This window comes from Nannobrachium achirus (assembly GCF_963921795.1).
Source record: "Nannobrachium achirus genome assembly, chromosome: 11".
In the NCBI taxonomy this organism is placed as follows: domain Eukaryota; kingdom Metazoa; phylum Chordata; class Actinopteri; order Myctophiformes; family Myctophidae; genus Nannobrachium; species Nannobrachium achirus.
The window spans coordinates 9,162,284-9,184,785 of NC_137820.1; the positions used below are offsets into that span (position 1 = coordinate 9,162,284).

General features: G+C 41.3%; 1 protein-coding gene across 1 annotated transcript in view; it reads right to left on the bottom strand.

Annotated features, from left to right (window-relative positions):
* The window catches only part of lrrk2 (leucine-rich repeat kinase 2), a gene marked incomplete at its 5' end in the record, with an annotated part of 113,487 nt that overhangs the window by 67,537 nt on the left and 23,448 nt on the right, over window positions 1-22,502 (bottom strand). The window contains 10 exons of the mRNA XM_080736640.1: window positions 4,147-4,317; window positions 4,824-4,952; window positions 5,339-5,478; window positions 7,630-7,774; window positions 10,944-11,071; window positions 13,145-13,269; window positions 15,721-15,850; window positions 17,456-17,562; window positions 19,623-19,702; window positions 20,871-21,037. Coding sequence (XP_080592766.1) covers window positions 4,147-4,317; window positions 4,824-4,952; window positions 5,339-5,478; window positions 7,630-7,774; window positions 10,944-11,071; window positions 13,145-13,269; window positions 15,721-15,850; window positions 17,456-17,562; window positions 19,623-19,702; window positions 20,871-21,037 — 1,322 coding nt within the window. The remainder of the gene's footprint in view (window positions 1-4,146; window positions 4,318-4,823; window positions 4,953-5,338; window positions 5,479-7,629; window positions 7,775-10,943; window positions 11,072-13,144; window positions 13,270-15,720; window positions 15,851-17,455; window positions 17,563-19,622; window positions 19,703-20,870; window positions 21,038-22,502) is intronic.

A 22,502-nucleotide genomic window follows, 5' to 3' on the forward strand; every position in this document is an offset into this window, starting at 1 on the left:
TAGTGTAATAGTGTAATAGGGCAATAAGTGTAATAGTGTAATAAGTGTAATAGTGTAATAGTGTAATAATTGTAATAGTGTAATAGGGCAATAAGTGTAAAAGGGCAATAAGTGTAATAGTGTAATAGCACAATAAGTGTAATAGTGCAATAAGTGTAATAGTGTAATAAGTGTAATAGTGTAATAGCGCAATAAGTGTAATAGTGTATTAAGTGTAATAGTGTAATAGCACAATAAGTGTAATAGTGTAATAAGTGTAATAGTGTAATAGTGTAATAAGTGTAATAGTGTAATAGCACAATACGTGTAATAGTGTAATAGTGTAATAAGTGTAATAGTGTAATAGCACAATAAGTGTAATAGTGTAATAAGTGTAATAGTGCAATAGTGTAATAGTGTAATAAGTGTAATAGTGTAATAAGTGTAATAGTGTAATAGTGTAATAGTATAATAAGTGTAATAGTGTAATAAGTGTAATAGTGTAATAGTGTAATAGTGTAATAGGGCAATAAGTGTAATAGTGTAATAGTGTAATAAGTGTAATAGTGTAATAATTGTAATAGTGTAATAGTGTAATAGTGTAATAGTGTAATAGGGCAATAAGTGTAAAAGGGCAATAAGTGTAATAGTGTAACCGCTGCCCCTTGTGACGTGGGTAGAGCTGCGAGGGCCCGGTCATCGCTGCTTGCAGCTTTAATTTAATTTTATTTTGATTTAATTGTCCATACCGTTAAAGGACCAGGTCACCTCTGGGACAACCAGATCTTATTTTATTGTTGTGTGGGACACGATCAACACAATCCTGAGTAATTTCTTGTGTTCAATCTTTGTTTTTAGATATTTTAGTATTTCAGCATGCTACAACTGGTCATATGATGCTTTGTAGCATGATATTGCATCATCTCATGCATCATATGATGCAAAATGCATCATATGACCAGTTGTAGCATACTGAAATACTAAAATATCTAAAAACACAGATTGAACACAAAAAATAACTCAACATTGTGTTGATCGTGTCCCACACAACAATAAAATAAGATCTGGTTGTCCCAAAGGTGACCTGGTCCTTTAAGTTCATGTAATAACACTGCTTGTCTACATTGTATTTGCATTACCATTTTACGTCAGTAAAATGAAAGAGAGCATTGCCTGGGAACTTGACACTTTTACTATTATTGTTTTGGGTTGGAAGCGAGCCCACACTGTTTCGAAGGAACAGTTTTCTAGTTGGTATTGTTGTCCTTGGGTTGTACCCAAGGACAACTTTAGTTTTTTACAACAAGGGTTTAGATTGTAATTAAAGAAAAGAAAAAGTGAGTGTTAAAATGTTTTCATTTGCTTCGTTCTATTGTTTTATCGCATTTACCGTGCTAAAATGTGGGGCATGCGTACGCATGGGGGCATGCGTACAAGTGGCTAAATATGTATTTTTAGACACAATAAGCTAGCAGTTTCTTTATTGCTATTTACAGTAAAACTTCTAGCCCCCCATAAGTCACATCCACCATGAAATGTTGAGTTGTATCTTGGGAATGGGCTTATTCTGTGTAAAATGACATATTTAGCCACTTGTATGCATGCCCCCAGGCACTGACATAAGAATCTCTAAAACAATAGAAAGAAGTAAATGAAATCAATTTAACACTCATCTTTTATATTCTTTAATTACAATCTAAAATATGAACCCTTGTTGTAAAAAAAGTACCAAAAGTATAGTAGGGCAGGAGAGAGGGGTCTACCAGCACCCCAATGACATGTTTTCGAAACCTGTTTTTTTTGGACCGTTATGATGTCTAGTTATGATTTCTGCTTGTTGCCGTCGCCAACTAATACCCCATGGGGTTCATTTTTAACCTTTTCTCACAACTATTCCCGATCTGAACCATACAATGGTCATAACAGAAAATGCCATAACGCTTGATGTAAACAACCTACAGGGACAAATGAACACACTTTTCTATATGATTTTGACCCAGGGAATTCATTAAAGTGTTATTTTTAACATTTATGCACATCTTGACCCTATTTCAGTACAGAAACGGTGAAAAATAACCCAAAAATGTTCAAAACACGTCTATACTTCTCTTTGTACAGATAAATTAAGGTGTATTCTTTTGATACCACAGGTTTTTTAGGACCCTTATGATGTCTAGTTATGATTTCTGCTTGTTGCCGTGGTCAACTAATGTCCCATGGGGTTCATTTTTAACCTTTTCTCACATATCTCCAATTAGTGTGGGGATTTAGGGGAGCAAATGATAATTTCGTGCAATTTTGACTTAAAGCGCGAAATTTTGCACAGATGTAGCCCAGGGCTTGCTCTAATGATTTAGCTAGGGCGCCCGAGTCTGCGACCTTCGGGGTCGCCACAGCGGTCAAATCAAGTTGGGCTTCCATTGACTTTCTATACAGGAGGAAAATACCCAGAAAAAGATTTTTTTTCTGGGTATTTAAGGAGGATCTGAGGGGTCTAACTAGGGGTTTGTCATGATGCTGAATCCATTGCAGGCATTTGTTTTGCACAAAAAACATTCTGTGGGCTAGAAATGGCCTCAGAAAACAATACACGTATGGGTGAGTATTCATGTTAGTCGGAGGCCTTAGGGGTTTTTTTTCTTGTGCTAATCAGTCTAAAAGTTCAAAATTTTGCACAGATGTAGCTCAGGGCATGTTCTAATGATTTAGCTAGGGCGCCCGAGTCTGCGACCTTCGGGGTCGCCACAGCACCCACACAACTCTGAAAAGTGATGACTCATCACTTTTCATCACTAAAGTCGATGGGAGCCCAACTTGATTTGGCCGCTGTGGCAACCCCGAATGTCGCAGACTCGGGCGCCCTAGTTAAATCATTAGAGCATGCCCTGAGCAACATCTGTGCAAAATCTTGAACTTTTAGACTGATTAGCACGAGAAAAAAAAACCCTAAGGCCTCCGACTAACATGAATACTCACCCATACGTGTATTGTTTTCTAAGGCCATTTCTAGCCCACTGAATGTTTTTTGTGCAAAACAAATGCCTGCAATGGATTCAGCATCATGACAAACCCCTAGTTAGACCCCTCAGATCCTCCTTAAATACCCAGAAAAAAAATCTTTTTCTGGGTATTTTCCTCCTGTATAGAAAGTCAATGGAAGCCCAACTTGATTTGACCGCTGTGGAGACCCCGAAGGTCGCAGACTCGGGCGCCCTAGCTAAATCATTAGAGCAAGCCCTGGGCTACATCTGTGCAAAATTTCGCGCTTTAAGTCAAAATTGCACGAATTTAGCATTTGCTCCCCTAAATCCCCACACTAATTGGGGATATGTGAGAAAAGGTTAAAAATTAACCCCATGGGACATTAGTTGACCACGGCAACAAGCAGAAATCATAACTAGACATCATAAGGGTCCTAAAAAACCTGTGGTATCAAAAGAATACACCTTAATTCATCTGTACAAAGAGAAGTATAGACGTGTTTTGAACATTTTTGGGTTATTCTTCGCCGTTTCTGTCCTGAAATAGGGTCAAGATGTGCTTAAATGTAAAAAATAACCACTTTAATGAATTCCCTGGGTCAAAATCATATAGAAAAGTGTGTTCATTTGTCCCTGTAGGTCGTTTACATCAAGCGTTATGGCATTTTCTGTTATGACCATTGTATGGTTCAGATTGGGAATAGTTGTGAGAAAAGGTTAAAAATGAACCCCATGGGGTATTAGTTGGCGACGGCAACAAGCAGAAATCATAACTAGACATCATAACGGTCCAAAAAAAAACAGGTTTCGAAAACATGTCATTGGGGTGCTGGTAGACCCCTCTCTCCTGCCCTACTAGTACTCATTAGGTAGAATGTGCCTTTTCAAATGTATAAAAATCTTTTGAAAATAGCAGATTTACAATCTCACAATGCGTTGTTTGTAGATCGGCTATTATCAAATGTTCTTAAGTAAATGTACTTAGTTACTTTCCATCACTGCAATCACCCTTTTAAATGTTACTTACTACATACGTGTAAAACAGCCTACTGTATCTATCTACACGCTCACAATGCATGGCAGGTGGTATAAAATCAGGCTGCCATCAGCCCAAAATCCACTCAGAATTGGTAGAGCCCTGACCGTGATGATGTCTGTGTGAGGTCCAGTGAACTCTCTCTCTCACCTGGTAGATGAGGGACTCTGTCTTGGTCTTCCTGTTGATGTCAGCTCCCATCTGGATGAGACACTCTGCTATCAGCGCGTCTCCATCCTCGCAAGCCTTCTCCAGCATGCAGTAACGCAGCTCAGTGTCACACCACATCTTAGACAGAGCCAGGCACGCTGACCTGCGGAGCTAAGACACACACACACACACATACAGAGAGCAGGGTGAGAAGAGAAAGGAAAGAAAATGAAAAGGGGGTGATTCCTATTTGAGCCTAATTTGCTTTTACAGTGTAGCTCCAAAGAGGGGTCTTGGATTGGGCCGAAACATTTCACAAATAGGGACTTGTAACAACATTATAGTAGATGTTGTTATGAAGAGACTGACGTCATGTATGACACCATTCCCATGTGGATCTCTTGACTTTTATTTTCTGTTACAATCAATGACTGATAAGGCTACAGTGGGCAGTAGCCCAAACAATCTTGGTGTTGAAAGTTTCCATGCAATGCACGCACGCACGCACGCACACACACACACACAGACACACAGACACACACACACACACACACACACACACACACACACACACACACACACACACACACACACACACACACACAATAAATCCTCATTATTCATTTATCCATTGATTATATCGGTATGTTCTCAAAGTTAAATTAACACCAACTTACTGGGTTGTTGCTGTGATCAGGAGTATCTTCTCTGAGCTGTGTAAAGACCAGTCGGTCAAAGTCTTCTCTCTGCAGCTCAGCAGCAGCTCCTGAACAGGCATCTAGCATCCTCAGAGCCACCTGGAACCCCTACAGAAACACATCACATAACCATCAACACAACAGTTTCACTACCAGAAAACTAAAACTAAATAATATCATATAGCATTTGGGATAAAGAGTTTTTAGTTTGTTTTAATTGCCTGTAAACTGCTCCTACAGATTTTGGCCTAAAGTCACACAAAGCGGTACACAGTATCTCTAAAGTCATGTCATCAACATGGATCTGTCCCATTTCCCATATTCCCTCCTGATTGGCCACGATTGCCTTCTAAAGTTTGTGTATGCGACCTGATGGTCGCTTATCTCCCGATTTAGGGAGTCTTACTGGTATGCATCTTGCATATTGTATACATTATACACCCCAGAGTGAGAGACAGTGTCCCTGACAGGATGGTATCAACATTCCAGGTCACCTTCAGGAGCATCTCTGGGTCCTCTTTGTACTGGACCAGGGAGGTGACCAGAACTGAGGCCAGAACCGGTACGATCATCCTGGACAGCTTCTTCTTGGACACGAGGTAGTAGAGGAGGGTCAAACCCCAGTAGTGTATCTCTGTGGGGCACCAGGAAGTAAGTGATGTCAATTTAATCATGAATCACATTAGTGACAAATGTGACGGATCCCGTTTAGTTATGTCAAGGGGTCATTCTACCGAAATCCTTGAGACTAAGGGCCGATGCATACTCCACTCTTAGAGCCGAGTTTAATTCGGTTCGGTTCGGGGAGTCACAACATCTCTGCAGCACCGAACAGCCGACATTATGACGGTACCCGCCAGTGCTTAATTTGCGCGCGTAAACTGTCGCACGTGCAACAATTTACAGGTTTTATTTGGGACCTACATGTACGCACCCAGTATAACATCAGCAGAAACATTTGGCACATGTGGCCCATCAGAGCAATGGTAGTCAATCTATCAATTTGAAATTATCAATCTGAATAACTGGTATATAAAATGCCAGGCCCGAGTTTCCCGAGTTATTTCAGTACCCCCAGGATGCCACGGCCCGAGTTTCCCGAGTTGGCAGCCATTTTTTTTTTTTTTTTTTTCAAAAACAATTTTTTTTCAAAGAAAATTCCAAAAATGCCTGAAATGTATTAGGCATGATCGCAATCGCGAAATTGCATGTTTAGCCCCATAACAAACATCTTTCAAAATGGCAGCCATGTTTGTTTGTTTTGTTTGACTTTGTTGGCTTCTATCTCATGAATGATTGAACGGATTTCCAAGCGGATTTTTTTGTTTGAAAGCTGTGAAAAAGTACTACACATATGGTGCATCATCTAGGCATGGGCGTGCACGATCCGTGCACTAAAAATTGATCTGTGCACTAGAAATTTAGGAACGTGGCAGTGAGGAACTTGGCGGCCATTTTGAAAATGGCAATCAATGAATTAAAGATATATATTTTTATTGTGAACAAAATTCTATGACTCCATGTATGTGTGTATATAGCTTGTCTATTGCGTGTCACCTATATGAAGCAACACATCAGAAAAAAATTACAAGACATTTTACAAAAACATGAAAATATAAAGTAAAGAAAAATGCTGCAGCCAAAAAGGTCTCTATTTGGAAGGATGAAAACATAAATGACCAAACAGCACTGTTTTGATTGACAGGGAAGGTCCCTGAACCAATGAAATAGCTGCCAGATCCAATCAAAGAGGTGAGAGAACATGTTCTCCCTCAAATTAAGCACTGGTCATATTGTAGTTTGGACAGAGACAAAGCGAATTGAACTGGCTCTAAAAGTAAGAGTATGCATCGGCTCGCAAGAATGGACTAAGTTGTCCATTGTCTGGCCCTTAACTCATTGATTGCCAAGGCCCGAGTTTCCCGAGTTATTACAGTAGTCCCAGGCTGCCACAGCCCGAGTTTCCCGAGTTGGCAGCCATTTTGATTTTTTTTTTTTTTTTTTTTCAAAATTTTCTTTTTATAAAAAAAAAAATCCAAAAATGCCTAAAATGTATTAGGCATGATCGCAATCGCGAAATTGCATGTTTAGCCCCATAACAAACACATCTTTCAAAATGGCAAAATGTTTGTTTTGTCTGACTTTGAAGGCTTGTATCTCATGAATGAACGGATCTCCAAGCGGATTTTTTAGTTTGAAAGCTGTTAAAAAGTACTACACATATGGTGCATAATCTAGGCATGGGCGTGCACAATCCGTGCACTAGAAATTGATCCGTGCACTAGAAATTTAGGAAGGTGGCAGTGTTTGTTTTGTCTGACTTTGAAGGCTTCTATCTCATGAATGCCTGAACGGATTTCCAAGCGGATTTTTTAGTTTGAAAGCTGTTAAAAAGTACTACACATATGGTGCATAATCTAGGCATGGGCGTGCACAATCCGTGCACTAGAAATTGATCCGTGCACTAGAAATTTAGGAAGGTGGCAGTGTTTGTTTTGTCTGACTTTGAAGGCTTCTATCTCATGAATGCCTGAACGGATTTCCAAGCGGATTTTTTTGTTTGAAAGCTGTTAAAAAGTACTACACATATGGTGCATAATCTAGGCATGGGCGTGCACGATCCGTGCACAAAAAATTGATCCGTGCACTAGAAATGTAGGAATGTGGCATCCTGGTACTTGGCGGCCATCTTGAAAGGGGCAATCAACGAGTTAACAACATTTCAAAACAGCAGTGAGAATAAATAAACAACAGAACACATGGTGAGGGGTTCAGCAGCACCTACCTCGTTCCCTTGGAAACATCTGTAGTGTGTGTAGCACAGTGTCTATGGCCCCCTGCTGGCAGAGCAGGTCCACTGCACCGGAGCAGTCAGCCAGGGAAGACAACACTTTGAGACCACACTCCTGTATGTACACACTGCTGATAAACTACACACGCACACGCGCACGCACGCACGCACGCACGCACGCACGCACGCACGCACGCACGCACACACGCACACACACACACACACACACACACACACACACACACACACACACACACACACACACACACACACACACACACACACACACACACACACACACAGGCTTAGTTTTGCTCTTAGTTTTTTTTTTTACACCATTTCTATTTTAAGGTATGTTTGTCAGGCACAAATTAAATCAATTTGATTATTTGATTACATTACATAACATTCCAAACATAATATCAGGCATCGTATTGCTATGTCCTAGAGATCATTTTCTGATTCTGAATGTGTCTTTTGTTTTTAAGCGAGAGTCATTTGCTGCTATTTTTGTAACTGTTTAAAAAAGTTCCCTGCATCTGGGTTTTTAATGAGTGCCGCCAATTGACTTGCGCTTTATTTTGAAGCGCCCCGGAAGCCACTATCGTGTCCATGTTGTGGAAATTCACGGTCTTGTAATGGACAGTATGTTTATTTTACGGAAATGAAAAGTCCTAACCGCGCCGATCGTCACGACCCAGTGTTCAAAGCATTTTTGGAAGTAGATTCCGAAATAAAGCCGTTTCTTTGCAGCAGCAATGAATAGGAGCCTATGGAGATGACATGCTTCCTGATGTTAGTGGCCGAGTTGCATCATGGGATATGAAGTTTGTTCGCTCACCAGCGGCCTATAATAATGGTGGTACAAGAGCAGCAACAACACTAGTACAGTATTTCTCAACTTTGTTTTCTGCCAGGGCACACTTTACACAGCCAAAGGATCCCAGGGCACACCTAGATATATGGAGTGTGTGGCTACTTTCTAAATGTTCGCCTCTTTAATCCTCAGAGTTTGTTGGCTTGAGCTAAAAATAGCCGATCTACAAGCTCTCTGCGAGGCGTTGTGAGCTTGTAGATCAGCTATTTTCGGCAAAGAGCTTTGGTGTAGAGGGGGAAAAGAGCAGACTAATTAAAGAGTAAAGGTCAAGTTTATTAACCCATTTAGGCCTGACCTAAGTTTTCTGAATAAAGTCAAATATTATTCAAAAATTACAAAAAAACAAATATGTTGCTACATACTGTACATGTACTGTACTGTACTACACTAAAATGCGTTCCCGGCACAAATTGACATGAATCCAAAATAAACTGATGATTGTACTGTCAAACGATGAATTTATATGGAATCTATGATAAGGTTGTGGGAGTCTGTGGCAATTCCCATTTGCCACTAACTGTATTTAGCAGCCTTTCTTATGTTTTCCCCCTCATAAGTTTTAACTGACTGTAATTGTATCACATAACACAGGTTTAAGTTTGTTAAAGTCTATTCATGAAGTTGCAGAGAATGTTGACTGAGTGTATTTTGTTGATTGATTGATGGTGGACTCCATTGTAGGGAGCTTGTTTAGCACACCTGTGTTCAATCAACAGTCATGCTGAACAATTATCTGTGTTGAAGTGAAATGAGTTTAAGTATTATGGGAGTCATTATGTCAGTAATGTCTGTGATGCTACGTTAAATGTGTTGCTACTTGCTACTAATGTGTATGCATGATATTGTCTCTGGACATGGAAAGAGTCTGGTATATATATAATTGTGGATTCAATTCAGAGTTGGTACGGTCCAGTGGGAGGGGCTTAGCCTTCATAAGAAGGGAGACCTGCCACAGCTCAGGGAGTTAAAGTAGAACTGTGGGAGAGGGAAGACATGTTGCCAACTGCTGGCCAGTGAATTGTAAATAGCGTCTACTGTGTTTGTATTTCTTTATCATTTTTTTCCTGGACACAAAGGTGAATAAATCACATGATTTTTTGTACAAAGGACTCTTGAATTTCTACTTACGAATATTTTGCTATTTTGAGTATTTTGGGAATACTTATTCAAGTGCCTTTTTTGGTTAACACTACCCTCACTCGAGAGCAGACAGAGTCCCTGCTTCATTGTCTCCACCGTCCGTCCTCCGAGTTTGTGTACAGCTAATCTCCGGCGCCGTTGGCCCGATCGCTGCCAAACTGAGCACACACACTCCCTGGATGCCAATTCAGAACCTCTGCCCCACATTTTTCAAATGGCCCTGTTATAGCGCCACCATGAGGCCGATGTTTGCAAAACACATTTCTGTACACTACTCCTACAGATCGGTAGACAGTATCTCTACAGTCACGTGATCATCATGGATACGTCCGATTTTCCATATTCCATCCTGATTGGCTACAATTGGCTTCCAAAGTTTGCAGGATTGCTCCGTTTTGAACAAAATGCCTCAAATCATGAACACAGCGTGCAATCTTGGTGAAATTGAGCGTGCACGTTCCCACTAGGTAGAGGAAGAAATGCCACTTGAAATTTCTCAAATCAGCCTCATGGTGGCGCTATAACAGGGCAATTTGTGTGGCCTGGTGGAGACCTGTGCTCGGAAGAGCACTGCTTCTAGTCTCTCTCTCAACTAAGGGGTCCTTGACCCTAACCCTAACCCTAACCCAAATGTTGAAGACCCCTGCAGTAAAGGATGACCACCACAGGCACTACTGATGTATTCTGCTGCTTACTGTCCCTTCACATGTGTGGTGTTTGTGAGGCAGTGTTGTTTTTGACAGCAAATTTTGATTTAGTTTTAGTCAGTCTTTTTAATAAAATCTCATTTAGTTTTTAGTCTCCTGAAAAGTTTTAGTTTTCGTCTAAGTTTAGTCGACTAAATATCATGAGATTTTATGGCGACTAAATCTACAGTTGATTTAGTCAACTGAAATGTATTTTCGCAGGCCTTGATGGCATCGTAATGACTGATTTTCCCCTTGGTGTGTGCTGAAAATAGCAGATCTACAAGCTCACAACGCGTCGCAGCGCGACGCGTTGTGAGCTTGTAGATCAGCTATTTTCAGCACGCAACACCTGAGAGCAACCAAACATAAAATGACTCTCTTCAGCACTAGTCCCTCCCTAACGTTTTAGTCTAGTTTTTATTTTTGTTGACGAAATTGTCAATATATTTAGTCTTAGGTTTAGTCATCGCAGCTTAGTTTTTATTTCGTTTTTATTTCGTTTTCGTCAGTGAAAAAAGACGCAGTCGACAAACATTTTTCGTCATAGTTTTAGTCGACGAAATCAACACTGTTTGTGAGGGGTTCTCTGTAGAGTCCCTTACCCTGTTGAGGACCTCCAGGTAGACAGTGTGAGCCCCTTCCAGCACACACTGGTTCTTCAGGACCTTCAGGGATACGTCCACCGTGTCCGGGTCTGCCACCGAGACGCCGTGTTCCTGCAGACCCCTGTCTGAGAATGACACGTTCACAAGAAGAAACTCAAAATATAAGCTTACACTGGTCTGAATTATCATTCTAATGAAATTAGAGTACAACCTACAATGAGTGAATAAGAGTTAACTTTGAAGTATCTACACAGGTGAGATTTTGGAAGGTCGAATTTAAATGACAGTTCCCTAAAGTTAGCAGCAGAAATACCATTGATATACAAATCCTTTAATCTAATACTGTAAACAGGTGATTGTTGATACTTCATAGGGGCTGACGAAATGATCTAAACTGAGACCATATTTGTCAAGTGTTCACAAGAATCACAACAGAAGAAGAACACTGATTGGGAGAGAAGGCTGGATGTGATTAAGGCCAATAAAGATAAATAAAGATTAAGTTGGCTTCATTTTTGTCTTAATGTTTGCTCCAATCCAATCCAGGGTTCAAACAAATTTAAAAATATTAGCCGCCCGGCGATAACACTTCAAATTGGGTACAACCAGTCCACAGTCAGATCTAGGTCTTTGTAGATAGTCTCGCTTCCCATAGCTTTTCCTCCCCATATAAATGATGAGATTAGTTTATCTAATTAAATAAAAAGGAATAAAGATTGGCAAACCATGGAACAGGTATAAAACATGGGGCAGAAGATGTATTTTTAAGAAGTTTATACTCCCTACTCCCTGATATACAGTATTTATAATGGTCCATGTAAATCTATGTCTACTTAATTTTTGTAAGTGTGCATGCTTGCACACCCCACACACACACACACACACACACACACACACACACACACACACACACACACACACACACACACACGCACACGCACACGCACACGCACGCACACACACACAAATCTAATTTAACCAATCTGATTAAAGTGTTTATTCAGGATATCCTCAAGAGAAGGATTGTTATGCATATTGTCCTAATTATTGTTGATCTGAACATCTCATTACATTTAATCTCAGAGCAGGGTGGATATGGTATCACTTTGACATCGTCTCTCACTCTCTCACGCATGCGAGCACACCAGAGACTGTAAAAAAAAACATGGACACTGCGAAGCCATTGGTTTCTATGCTGCGAAAATTATGTTTTTTTGTATGGGTGTCGCCATCATTGTTTGAATGGTACCCCAGGAATCATAAGGAATGCTATTGGCTGCCAACGGTCGCGTGGAACCGCAGGGATACATGGGAGAATGTGGTGTTGAGCCTCCCGAACTAAAGCACACGAAGAAGAACACAGCAGGCTAGTATCAGTTTAGTTGGCCACTCCCCCCGCAACGATATCATCAATTTTAACACAAATGGGACCATATTTGCACAAAACTTGATTGAAAGGGAGTTTTCCACTAGCGACAGGAACTATAAAGTATTTATGACAACGTTTATTAAGGTTAGAAAATCAAAGGGGAAAACGAATGGGGTCCAATGTAGACAAATTATTTTTGGTACCTCGCGGGGGGAAAACAGCTGCAACTAGCGGCCAAACATAAGAAGTTTTAGTTCCGTATTGGATTCGTTTTAAAGTTATACTATGTAACTTTTTTCATAAAACAAATCTTAAAGTTGTCCTAACTATTAAATCGCTAAAGTTTTAGAACACCCACTCCGTTAATTTCAGCCCCTAAAGCCTTCTGTAAATATGTTTTCTATGATCCTGGCCGGGGTCCGGATTTCGCGGCAAAATTACGTCATCTGCATCATCTGTATACGTTGTGTATACGTTGGCCAATCACAACGGACAGCGGATCATACACACATGATACAGTACCGGCCAATCATAGTGTGTCTTGCCGTCTCTTCACGAAGTAGCCCCCTCAGTAACAGTGTTTACGATGGTGAAGGATTCTTGCCTCTTACTCCCCAAATCCTGGTCAGAAAATTACGTTCTACCCCTCTACGGATTCGTATCGGTCGCGGTGGTTTGCGGCCCCGCTCCGGTGGTCCGCGGCGACACCGGGCGAAAAACGGCCGAAAACAGCAATACCGCTACTGACCACTAGTTTAGCAACTTACACAGTATAGCTTTAAATCGGCGGAACTATGCCCCTGGAGCACACACGCACACACACACGCACCTGGGCAGAGGAAGGTGAGACTGGCCTGTAGGGCCTCCATTTGGAGCTCCGGTTCAAAATTGTGGATCTTCATGGCTTTCAGGATCTGACCCATGGCCATATTCAGCTCATCCAGACTGGCCGTCCTGCAGAAGACACACGATAAAACGTTGTTTACTGGTTGGACTGCCATGGATTTAGCTGTGCACCCCTTCCCTCATGACAGATGTGTTTGTTGGCTCCCAAAGATGTTAAAGATGTAGGTAGAATTGGTAGTTATTCTTATACAAAAGGCTATTCCGCCAAAACCTAATAAAGTTGATGTGTTGTTTCCTAGAGCATAGCAATAAGCTAAAATGTACACTTGCAAAGCAGATATCCATATGGGCAGATTGACATAAAACTCGGAGTACCATGGCCTAGAGCAGGGGTCCTCAATAGGCGGACCGCGGTCCATGTCCGGACCCAGGCGCACCTCCGTCCGGACCGCGGCACATTTCTGAGAAATCTCCGCACAGTTGTATCTGACGATCGGACTGACTGTGTGTGATTTGTGTTTGTGTGTGCGTGGGTGTGTATGTGCTCATTCGCTCAAACACATACACAGGCTCACAAGACACACCCCGTCCCCTACGCCAATTTGCAAGCCCACAAAGCGTCGCGGGTGCAACGTGCTGTGGGCTTGTAGATCAAAGGTTTTAGTTCCCTCCGAAGCAGTCTGCTCTCCATGCTGCTCCCCCCTCCCCTCCCCTCTCCACACACTCATGCCGCTCGCTGCCTGAAAAAGTTGCTAAAACCTCTTGGAAACCATTGCTCCCACTGGATTAATAACTTAGAGATCTTCTACCTTTGGCTGTTCAATTGGAGAGGACAACAGCAACACATTAATATCCACGATGTAAGGCTCCGACTGCTTGCATTAGACGAGAAATGGTCGCGAAACTCGCGATGCGTGATCATGCGTCTTTAACAATGTGATGTGTCGTCGCATATTATTGCCAGCTATCCTAGGCTGTGTTAGGTTAATAACTATGACTCGTTGACCCTGATTTGACTGGCCATTTGACATAGGCAACAGCACAGTCTGGCTTGTGCAGTACGTGTGTCAACTGAATGTCAAGTAATCCTCTCCCCCTCACGCTAAGTTTCACTTTATTTTCCATTCTGAACGACATGCCTAATATTGCATTTATGCTCTTTAGTTTCCAATAATTAAACTATAAGCCAGTGTTTTATTGCTACACAATAAATGTAAATAATGTAGCCTACTCTACATGCATAAATAATTATCCATTCATCCATCCATCCATCTTCAACCGCTTATCCAGCATCGGGTAGCAGGGGTAACAGTTCCAACTGAGATTTCCAAAGTTCCAAATAATAATAATAATAATTAAAATAAACAATTCTAATGATTATAATAAACATACATACATACAGTACATACTGTATTAATGTATCCGCCTTATTTCGCCTTCGCCTTTTTTTTCCGGACCCGGACCTGTTTCAAAAAAATATTTCTGGACCTTCAAGATTTGTATTTGAGGACCCCTGGCCTAGAGCAAGGGTTCCCAAACTTCTTTTTCTCAGGGTACCCCATAAATATTTTTTTCATCCGAGGCATCGCTACATTATACTCCCAGCACCTTATAGTTATAGCATATCGTTGTATTTTAGTGATTATATTGCGAGGAAAACATTGAGATAATAGCCATTTTGGTTATAACTGACTGAAAATAACTTTGTATTTCAAGTTTAAAATGTTTTTTCAAGTGTCCAAATAAATTCAAAATATTATCAAATTATCTCGCAGCACCCCTGGACTGCCGTTGCGGCACCCCAGGGTGCCCCGTCACCCACTTTGAAAACCCCTGGCCTAGAGGGGCCGCTGGCGCTGGTGAGATGTATTTGTCTCTTACTCTTGTCAAAAGGAGCTTCACAGTTGACACAGTCGAGAGTTCACACATAGTTTGTATTGAAACCCTTCTTAAAAGTTCTGCTGCCGTTGACAATCCTCACCGTCATTGAAAGGGTTAAAACCATGGTGCCGTTGACGGTGAGGACTGTGAATCTTACTGTATATACAGTAAAGGTATAATTACTTACTGTACGTCGCTCCGCTCGCGCCCGCATCGGTAATGTCCGCGATTTGTTTACAACACACATCGGGCGTGCACGCGAAGTGAACGCCCTCCATAGTAAATCCATTGAGAGGCCCATAAAGAGACTTCATTTACTCAAAAGAGACATTTTTATACAAAGGGTGGTCTCCATACTGTACACTATAGACTCGGGCTGGGCGCAGCTATGTTTCTCTTCTGGGCTCACACTGTCATGTGACTAGATGACGTAATCGTTGCCGTCAAGTGATAATCCAAAAAAACAAAAACAACCCCCTTCCGGCCCTTCAAAATAATAGTGGCGGCCTACGGAGGAAACGACGCGGCACCAAGGCACCAAGCATCCCTTCAGATTAATAGGCAGTAGATGTGTTAAGAATAGACAATGGGGTGCTGCAGATACTGGTATGAGACCGTAAGACCTTCCTCTCAATACCATGGAGTAGCATGTTAGGAAAGCCTGGGTGGGCCCCTCACCTGCCCTGGAACAGGAGATGGAGAAGTCTGCAGGCACTGGTGGAAACCTCCAGTGAAGTGGCATGCCTCTTCATCATCTCCACCAAGTTCACATGGAGGCCATTGGACAGCAGCAGAGACCGCATTTTACCTACACACACAATAATGGGTGAATGTATAACATGTATTATGTTTGGAGCGCCAAATGGGAGTGTTTTACCATAGTGGGACCAGATAATAGTAGTTCTCCGCCAATAAAGGAGTTCCCATAGACCAGGGTTGGGCAACTTTGATGATGGTGAGGGCCACTATATTTCCACCTTCACTCCAGAGGGCCACATTGCATATTGCTACATCCTACTTTGTCATTGTAGTATTGCATACAATAGAAGCAAAAATAGCAGATCTACAAGCTCAAAACGCATCGCGCTGCGATGCGTTTGGAGCTTGTAGATCGGCTATGTTTGCTTTGTTTGAATTGGAATCCTGAATTCTTTTTTGTTATTTCTAAATTGGAATCCTGAAATGTAACATTTGGATTTAATTTCAAACGCATTTAATGATATACTCATGTTAACTTTATGAACTTAAATGCAAATACATTGGACATAAATACTACTATACTAGTCATTAAGCTACCAATATAGACTGACGGAATTAAAGCAGGTCATATTTAGAATTGTAACAGCTGAAATCAATAATATTAACCTGCGGGCCGCATTAAGTGAGGTTGGGGGCCGCATGTGGCCCCCGGGCCACCAGTTACCCATGTATGCCATAGACCCATACTATAATATACAGCAGTGGTTCTCAACCTGTGGGTTGCCCCAAATTATTTTGGGGGGGTCCCCAGATGATTAACTTAATGTGCAATGTTGTTTTCTCACTCAACAGTAAACGAACCAACATAAGGTTTAAGTGTATAGAATTTCTGAAGATTTCTGAAGCACATGTCTAAAGTGACAATTTAAGGACTTTCTAATACCTTAAATACCTATAAAATTAAACATAGTCAAATGTTAGATGCAGAAATTGTGAAAATAGCCAATCTACATGCTCACAACGCCTCGCGTGCTATTTTCAAAATAGAACCGTGTTGTACAAAATATAATGCCTCAACAAAATGTAATGCTCGTAGGGTGGTGGGGGTCCCCAGCTTAAAAAGGTTGAGAACCACTGATATACAGTACACAGTGAACAGCATAGAGGTCAGGTTATTATGACAAAATTACAACAACAAAAAACATTACAATCTAAAAAATCCCATGTTGACCGGGACCCATGTTGACCGGGACCCCTAGGAGGTCCTCAGAGCTACTACAGGGGGGCCATCTTTGAGCTATAGAAACCTTTTTATATTAACCACTTGAACCCATATTCTGAGAACTCAAGCCAAAAATAGACAATCTATAAGTAAGTAATAAGTCTTGTAGATCGGCTATTTTCAGCAAAGAGGTTTGGTATAGAGGGGAAAAAGTACAGAGTGAAAGGTCAAGTATTGACGGTTCAAGTGGTTAAAAATCTGAAAACACAATTTGACATGAATCCAAAATACACGGATGATTGTGCTGTCAATTAATTAAACTATGGAATCTCTGAAAAGGTAGTGGGGGTCCCTGCTTCATCTCTCTCTCTCTCTCTCTCAACTAAGGGGTCCTTGGCCAGAAGACATTGAAGACCCCTGCCATACAGTACAGCCACTTGTCATTCACAGGTGTCAATAAATGTGAAATAAATGTACGGTGGTGTTCCTCACGGTTGCGTGTGATAAGCGTGCACAAGGCACTGGTAGCAGCGCTGAACACCCGGGGAGAGGAGGAGTGGAGCAACATGGCTGCCATCAGCTGTCTGTGGACGGGAGCTCTGAGAAGAAACACAGAATCACCAGTAAGACTCCCTACACGGGAGATGAGCGACCGTCACGTCGCATACACAAACTCTAGAACAGGGGTTTTCAAAGTGGGTGACGGGGCATCCTGGGGTGCCGTGACGGCAGTCCAGGGGTGCCGCGAGATCATTTGATAATATTTGGAATTTATTTGGACACTTGAAAAAAATATTTAGTAGGCTATCATTTTAAACTTTAAGTACAAAGTTATTTTCAGTCAGTTCTAACCAAAATGGCTGTTATCTCAACGTTTTCCATGCAACATAATCACTAAAATAGTGTCACTGTCGGGCAGAAACCTCGTATCTCCAAGTTTCAAATGTGTACGTCTTTTGGTAAAGCAAAGCCCTGCTTCATCATACAAGACTGTCGCACTGTTTTCACTAGTTTAGTACATTTTATAGACGATAAATACAAAACGAACGGTTTTGGACATACAAGGTTTCCACCCGACAACGACGATATGCTCTAAATATAAGGTGCTGGGAGTGAAAATTATAATGTAGGGGTGCCTCGGATTAAACAAATATTTATGGGGTGTCCTGAGACAAAAAAGTTTGGGAACCCCTGCTCTAGAAGACAATCGTAGCAAATCAGGAGGGAATATGGGAAATGGGACAGATCCATGTTGACATGACTCTAGACATACTGTGTACCGCTTTGCGGGATTTTAGGCCAAAATCTGTAGGAAATCTGTGTCCAAAAATGTGTTTTGCAAAAATCGTCCTGATGGTGGTGCTAGATGAGGGGCATGTGAGAAATCAGGGGCGGAAGTTGTGGTTTGCCAGCCAAGGAGTGTGTGTGCAAAGTTCGGCATGGATAGGGGCAACACTTCCGGAGATAAGAGTAGGGCCAAAAGTGTGACGTGACGTGACAGATAGCCGGTGGAGCTTCATAATCACAACGAAACTCGATTATGACCCCCACCAGAGAACAAGGCATTCTATTACGCAGGCAACAAAGAAGGTCCGCACACCGTAGCCTTGTTAAGTGTCTTTGTAATTTTAGCTATACTAAATAACAAAAATTATATTAGGCATCCAATGAGTGGTTTCCTCGTTGGATGCCTGAATAAGCCAAGCCACTTACAGGAGCAGTGTGCGGACCTTCTTCTTTATTGCCTTTGATCTTTGTTCGCCTTCAAAAGGTTTGGATGTGTGCACCTTCTTTGATCTCGCTCCATTACGCACGCTACCCATTAAAAATAAAAATGTGCCCTTGATGTGTGAAGCTGGCATTTCCGTTCATGAAAATATATTTTACAATATCATTTCTGATTAAGCAGCAAGCTAAATATGCTTAGATGCTTTTTATTTATATTAGGATAAATGTGCCCGATGTTAAAAACGAAACGGAAGTGGGGAGGAGGCTTCACTTCCACTTTATCCCATACTCGTCATAAGACTTCCTTTAGCCCCAGACTGTATGACGGGAGCATTTGCAAATCGCGGGAGTCAACAGTCTGGCCACGCGAGACTAGTGTTTTAGTGACTGCCACCTAGGGCTGTCACGATATGACATTTTACATGACAATTAATTGTCACTCAAATAATTGGCGATTAACGATTTAATTGTGTTTTTGTCGTTGACAATTACATTTCTGTTTGGCTTTTAGGCTTTGAAGTTGTACATGGTAGATATGACACATAACCTAAATATACAAAGAAATTACTGACATATTTGACAACTTACTACTTAAAAAATAACTTTGATAGTGGAAATAGCCGATCGACAAGCTCACAACGCGTTGTGAGCTTGTAGATCTGCTATTTCCACTATTTCGGACATTTTTCAACATTCACGATTATGACGATTATGACAAAATAATTGCGATAATGTCAAATAATCACGATTAGACGATTATGTAATAATTGTGACAGCCCTTTCCTTTTCTGTCCTTTTCTTGGTTTGTTTTTTCTCCTTCTCTATTACTTGTATTTGAATGCAGTGTTCAGTTCTGGTGACTGAGAATTTTTACTCTGGGTGTTAATTACCGGTAAGTATATCATCATATTAATCATCGTTATGATTGTACCTTTCCTCCTGCTCCTCTGCTGAATGGCTCAGTCCATCTCCATGTAACAACAGGCTGTGAATCGCCCAACATGCGGCTTCCTGGTGGGAAGAAGAAGGCTCATAAACCAAACAAAACTAAAGTTGTGTCAAATAGGACAATATAAACAGGGTTTCTCAACAGTTGTGCTCGGAACCAAAGTTATTCCAAGGTGTTCTGACAGGTCATGGACAAAGAAGAACTTCAGCAGTCATGGTACACCACTAAGATACCCATGTACCTGACAAAAATACTTCCTAAATGTCAAGGATGTCCACAATTACAACACCAGAGGCAGCTCCAGAAATCACGTTCAACCCAGATTTGACTCTAAGAAAAAGGTTCAAATTTGTTCTCCTGCTATACCACTAACATGTGGTACGCCCTACCGAAAGCCTTAAAGGAGTGTAAATCCCTAACTTCCTTTAAAGTCGGTCTGAAAAGTCACTTACAGGCGGGTGCTACTCGAAACTTGTAATAGACTAAGCCCATACTCACCTCCTCTTTTCCACTGTAAATATCATTTATTTATTTTCTTCTTCTTCTTTATGAATATTATTTTAGTATTATTATGTTGCTATTGATGTTATCCTCTGCATAGTACTGTGTTATATCCATGTCATTCAATGTTATATGACATACTTAAAGCTCTCCTGTGTAAATAAGCTCTAAAGCTCCTTTTAGTTGACCTTGTACCAGTGAACTGTACTAAAGTCATAAAGTCTTCACTCTTCAGTCAATCAATCAATGGATCCTGACTTTAAAGCAGATGTGAAAATCCAGGTCCCAGTGTGACATCAGATGAGAATTACTGGTATGTTGACTAGGAACGTTGATCAGTTCACTAATCTCAAATTCTATATGTTCAGTTAAAATAAACATGCATACATACATGTGAGCTTGTAGATCTGTTATTTTTTGGCAACCGCCCCAGGATAAGGGACTTTGATTATCGCGATAATAGGGTCAACATCAATATGCCGACGGGCCGGAATGCCAACACTAAAACTAAGGCTAACCCTAACCCTAAACCTAACCCTAACCCTAACCCTAACCCTAAACCTAACCTCAGTAACCGTGACGAGTAACTAACCTGCCGACGCTAGTCGGAACAGCCGCCCGTCTGCATATTGAGCGGACCCCGCGATAATATCGTAAATCACGATTTCTTTTGTCACAATAATGGTGATATGAAATGTTCATATGGTCCCGTCCCTAGTTAGTCCTGACCTGTACATCGGGCTCTGCAGCGTGGAGCTCCAGTGCAGTGCAGCACACCTCCATCCACTCCAGACCCAGGTCCTCCACCTCCACCTCCGCCTTCCCCCTGTTCTCCTCCACCTCGCCAGCTTCAAGGCCCTGCTCTGCCACCGCCTTGCTCTGCACGATGGTTTCAGCTGTGGGAGAGGAGACAGTCACTAGGGCTGTCACGAACAGTGATTTTTGGTATTCGAATTATTCGACCTCAAAGTATTCGAATAGTCGAACATTCGACAGGACTGGCCAAACTGTCAAATATTAAGTAAGCAAGAGGCGAACATTGTGAAAATAGCTGATCTACATGCTCGCCTCACAACGCCTCGCAACGTCTCGCGTTGCAAGGCGTTGTGAGCATGTAGATCTGCTATTTTCACAATATTTATCTGTGGAACCGAGTCACATTAAATGTAATACCTACAATTCCAAGTGCTTGTCAGGGTGGGGGTCCCCAGTTCAAATATGTTTATTTTGGGGGTCACGGCCTAAAAAGGTTTGAGAACCCCTGGTATAGAGCATTAACAAATTCATCCACCAGGGGCATTGACAACTCATTCTTATGACTTCCTATCTAGCCAAGCTTTATAAACGATATCTTTTTTAAAGAGAAAACACTAAAATAATATAAGCGAATATTTGACTTCGGTGAACAACGTTGAATAGTGACTTTGAATGTTCGAATATTCTAATATTTGGTGAATGCCCTAGTCACTAGGGCTGTCACGATGTGACATTCTACATGACGATTAATTGTCACTCAAATAATTGCGATTAATGATTTAATTGTGTTTTTGTCGTTGACAATTACATTTCTGTTTGGCTCGTAGGCTTTGAAGTTGCACATGGCAGAAATGACACAATAAATGACTGACATATTTGACAACTTTATACTTAAAAAAGAACATTGATAGTAGCATTAGCCCATCTACAAGCTCACAACCCATCGCGTCGCTATTTCCACTAGTTTTGAAAATGTTTGAAAATATAAAAAAAAGATTCAACACGGAAACGAGTATGACGATTATGACAAAATAATTGCGATCATGTCAAATGATTGCGATTAGACGATTATGTAATAATTGTGACAGCCCTAACAGTCACACAGCATAGAATAATTCATAGTAAATGTTGTGGAGCGCTAGTGTCCACCCTAATTGATTGCATGAAGGTTTACAGAAAGTTCCAAGCCAATCCTGCCAGCAGCTTTCAAGAATTCTTGTTTAGGATGGACGGACACCCGGCGGAACAATCAGCATTTCCTTCCTTAGAGCAGTGGCGTCCGTTCAGCAAAAGCTAGGGTATGGCAAAGATGGGAGTCCTCTTGAAAAAGAGGCATTACATTTTGTATAACACGGTTCTATTGTGAAAATAGCAGATCTACAAGCGCAAGGCGTTGTGAGCATGTAGATCGGCTATTTTCACAATGTCTGATTATTTTTTTTTTTCTTTTTTTTTTCTTTTTTTTCTTTTTTTTCGGTTTCTTGGGCTGGATATGGCAGCCTGGAACCAGAACGGTCGTTTTAAGTGCAGCTAAACTTGGCATGTTAGTAAACGTGCCACAATTAACTCATCCAGAGCCCAGGACATTAACGGATTAGGGGGTCC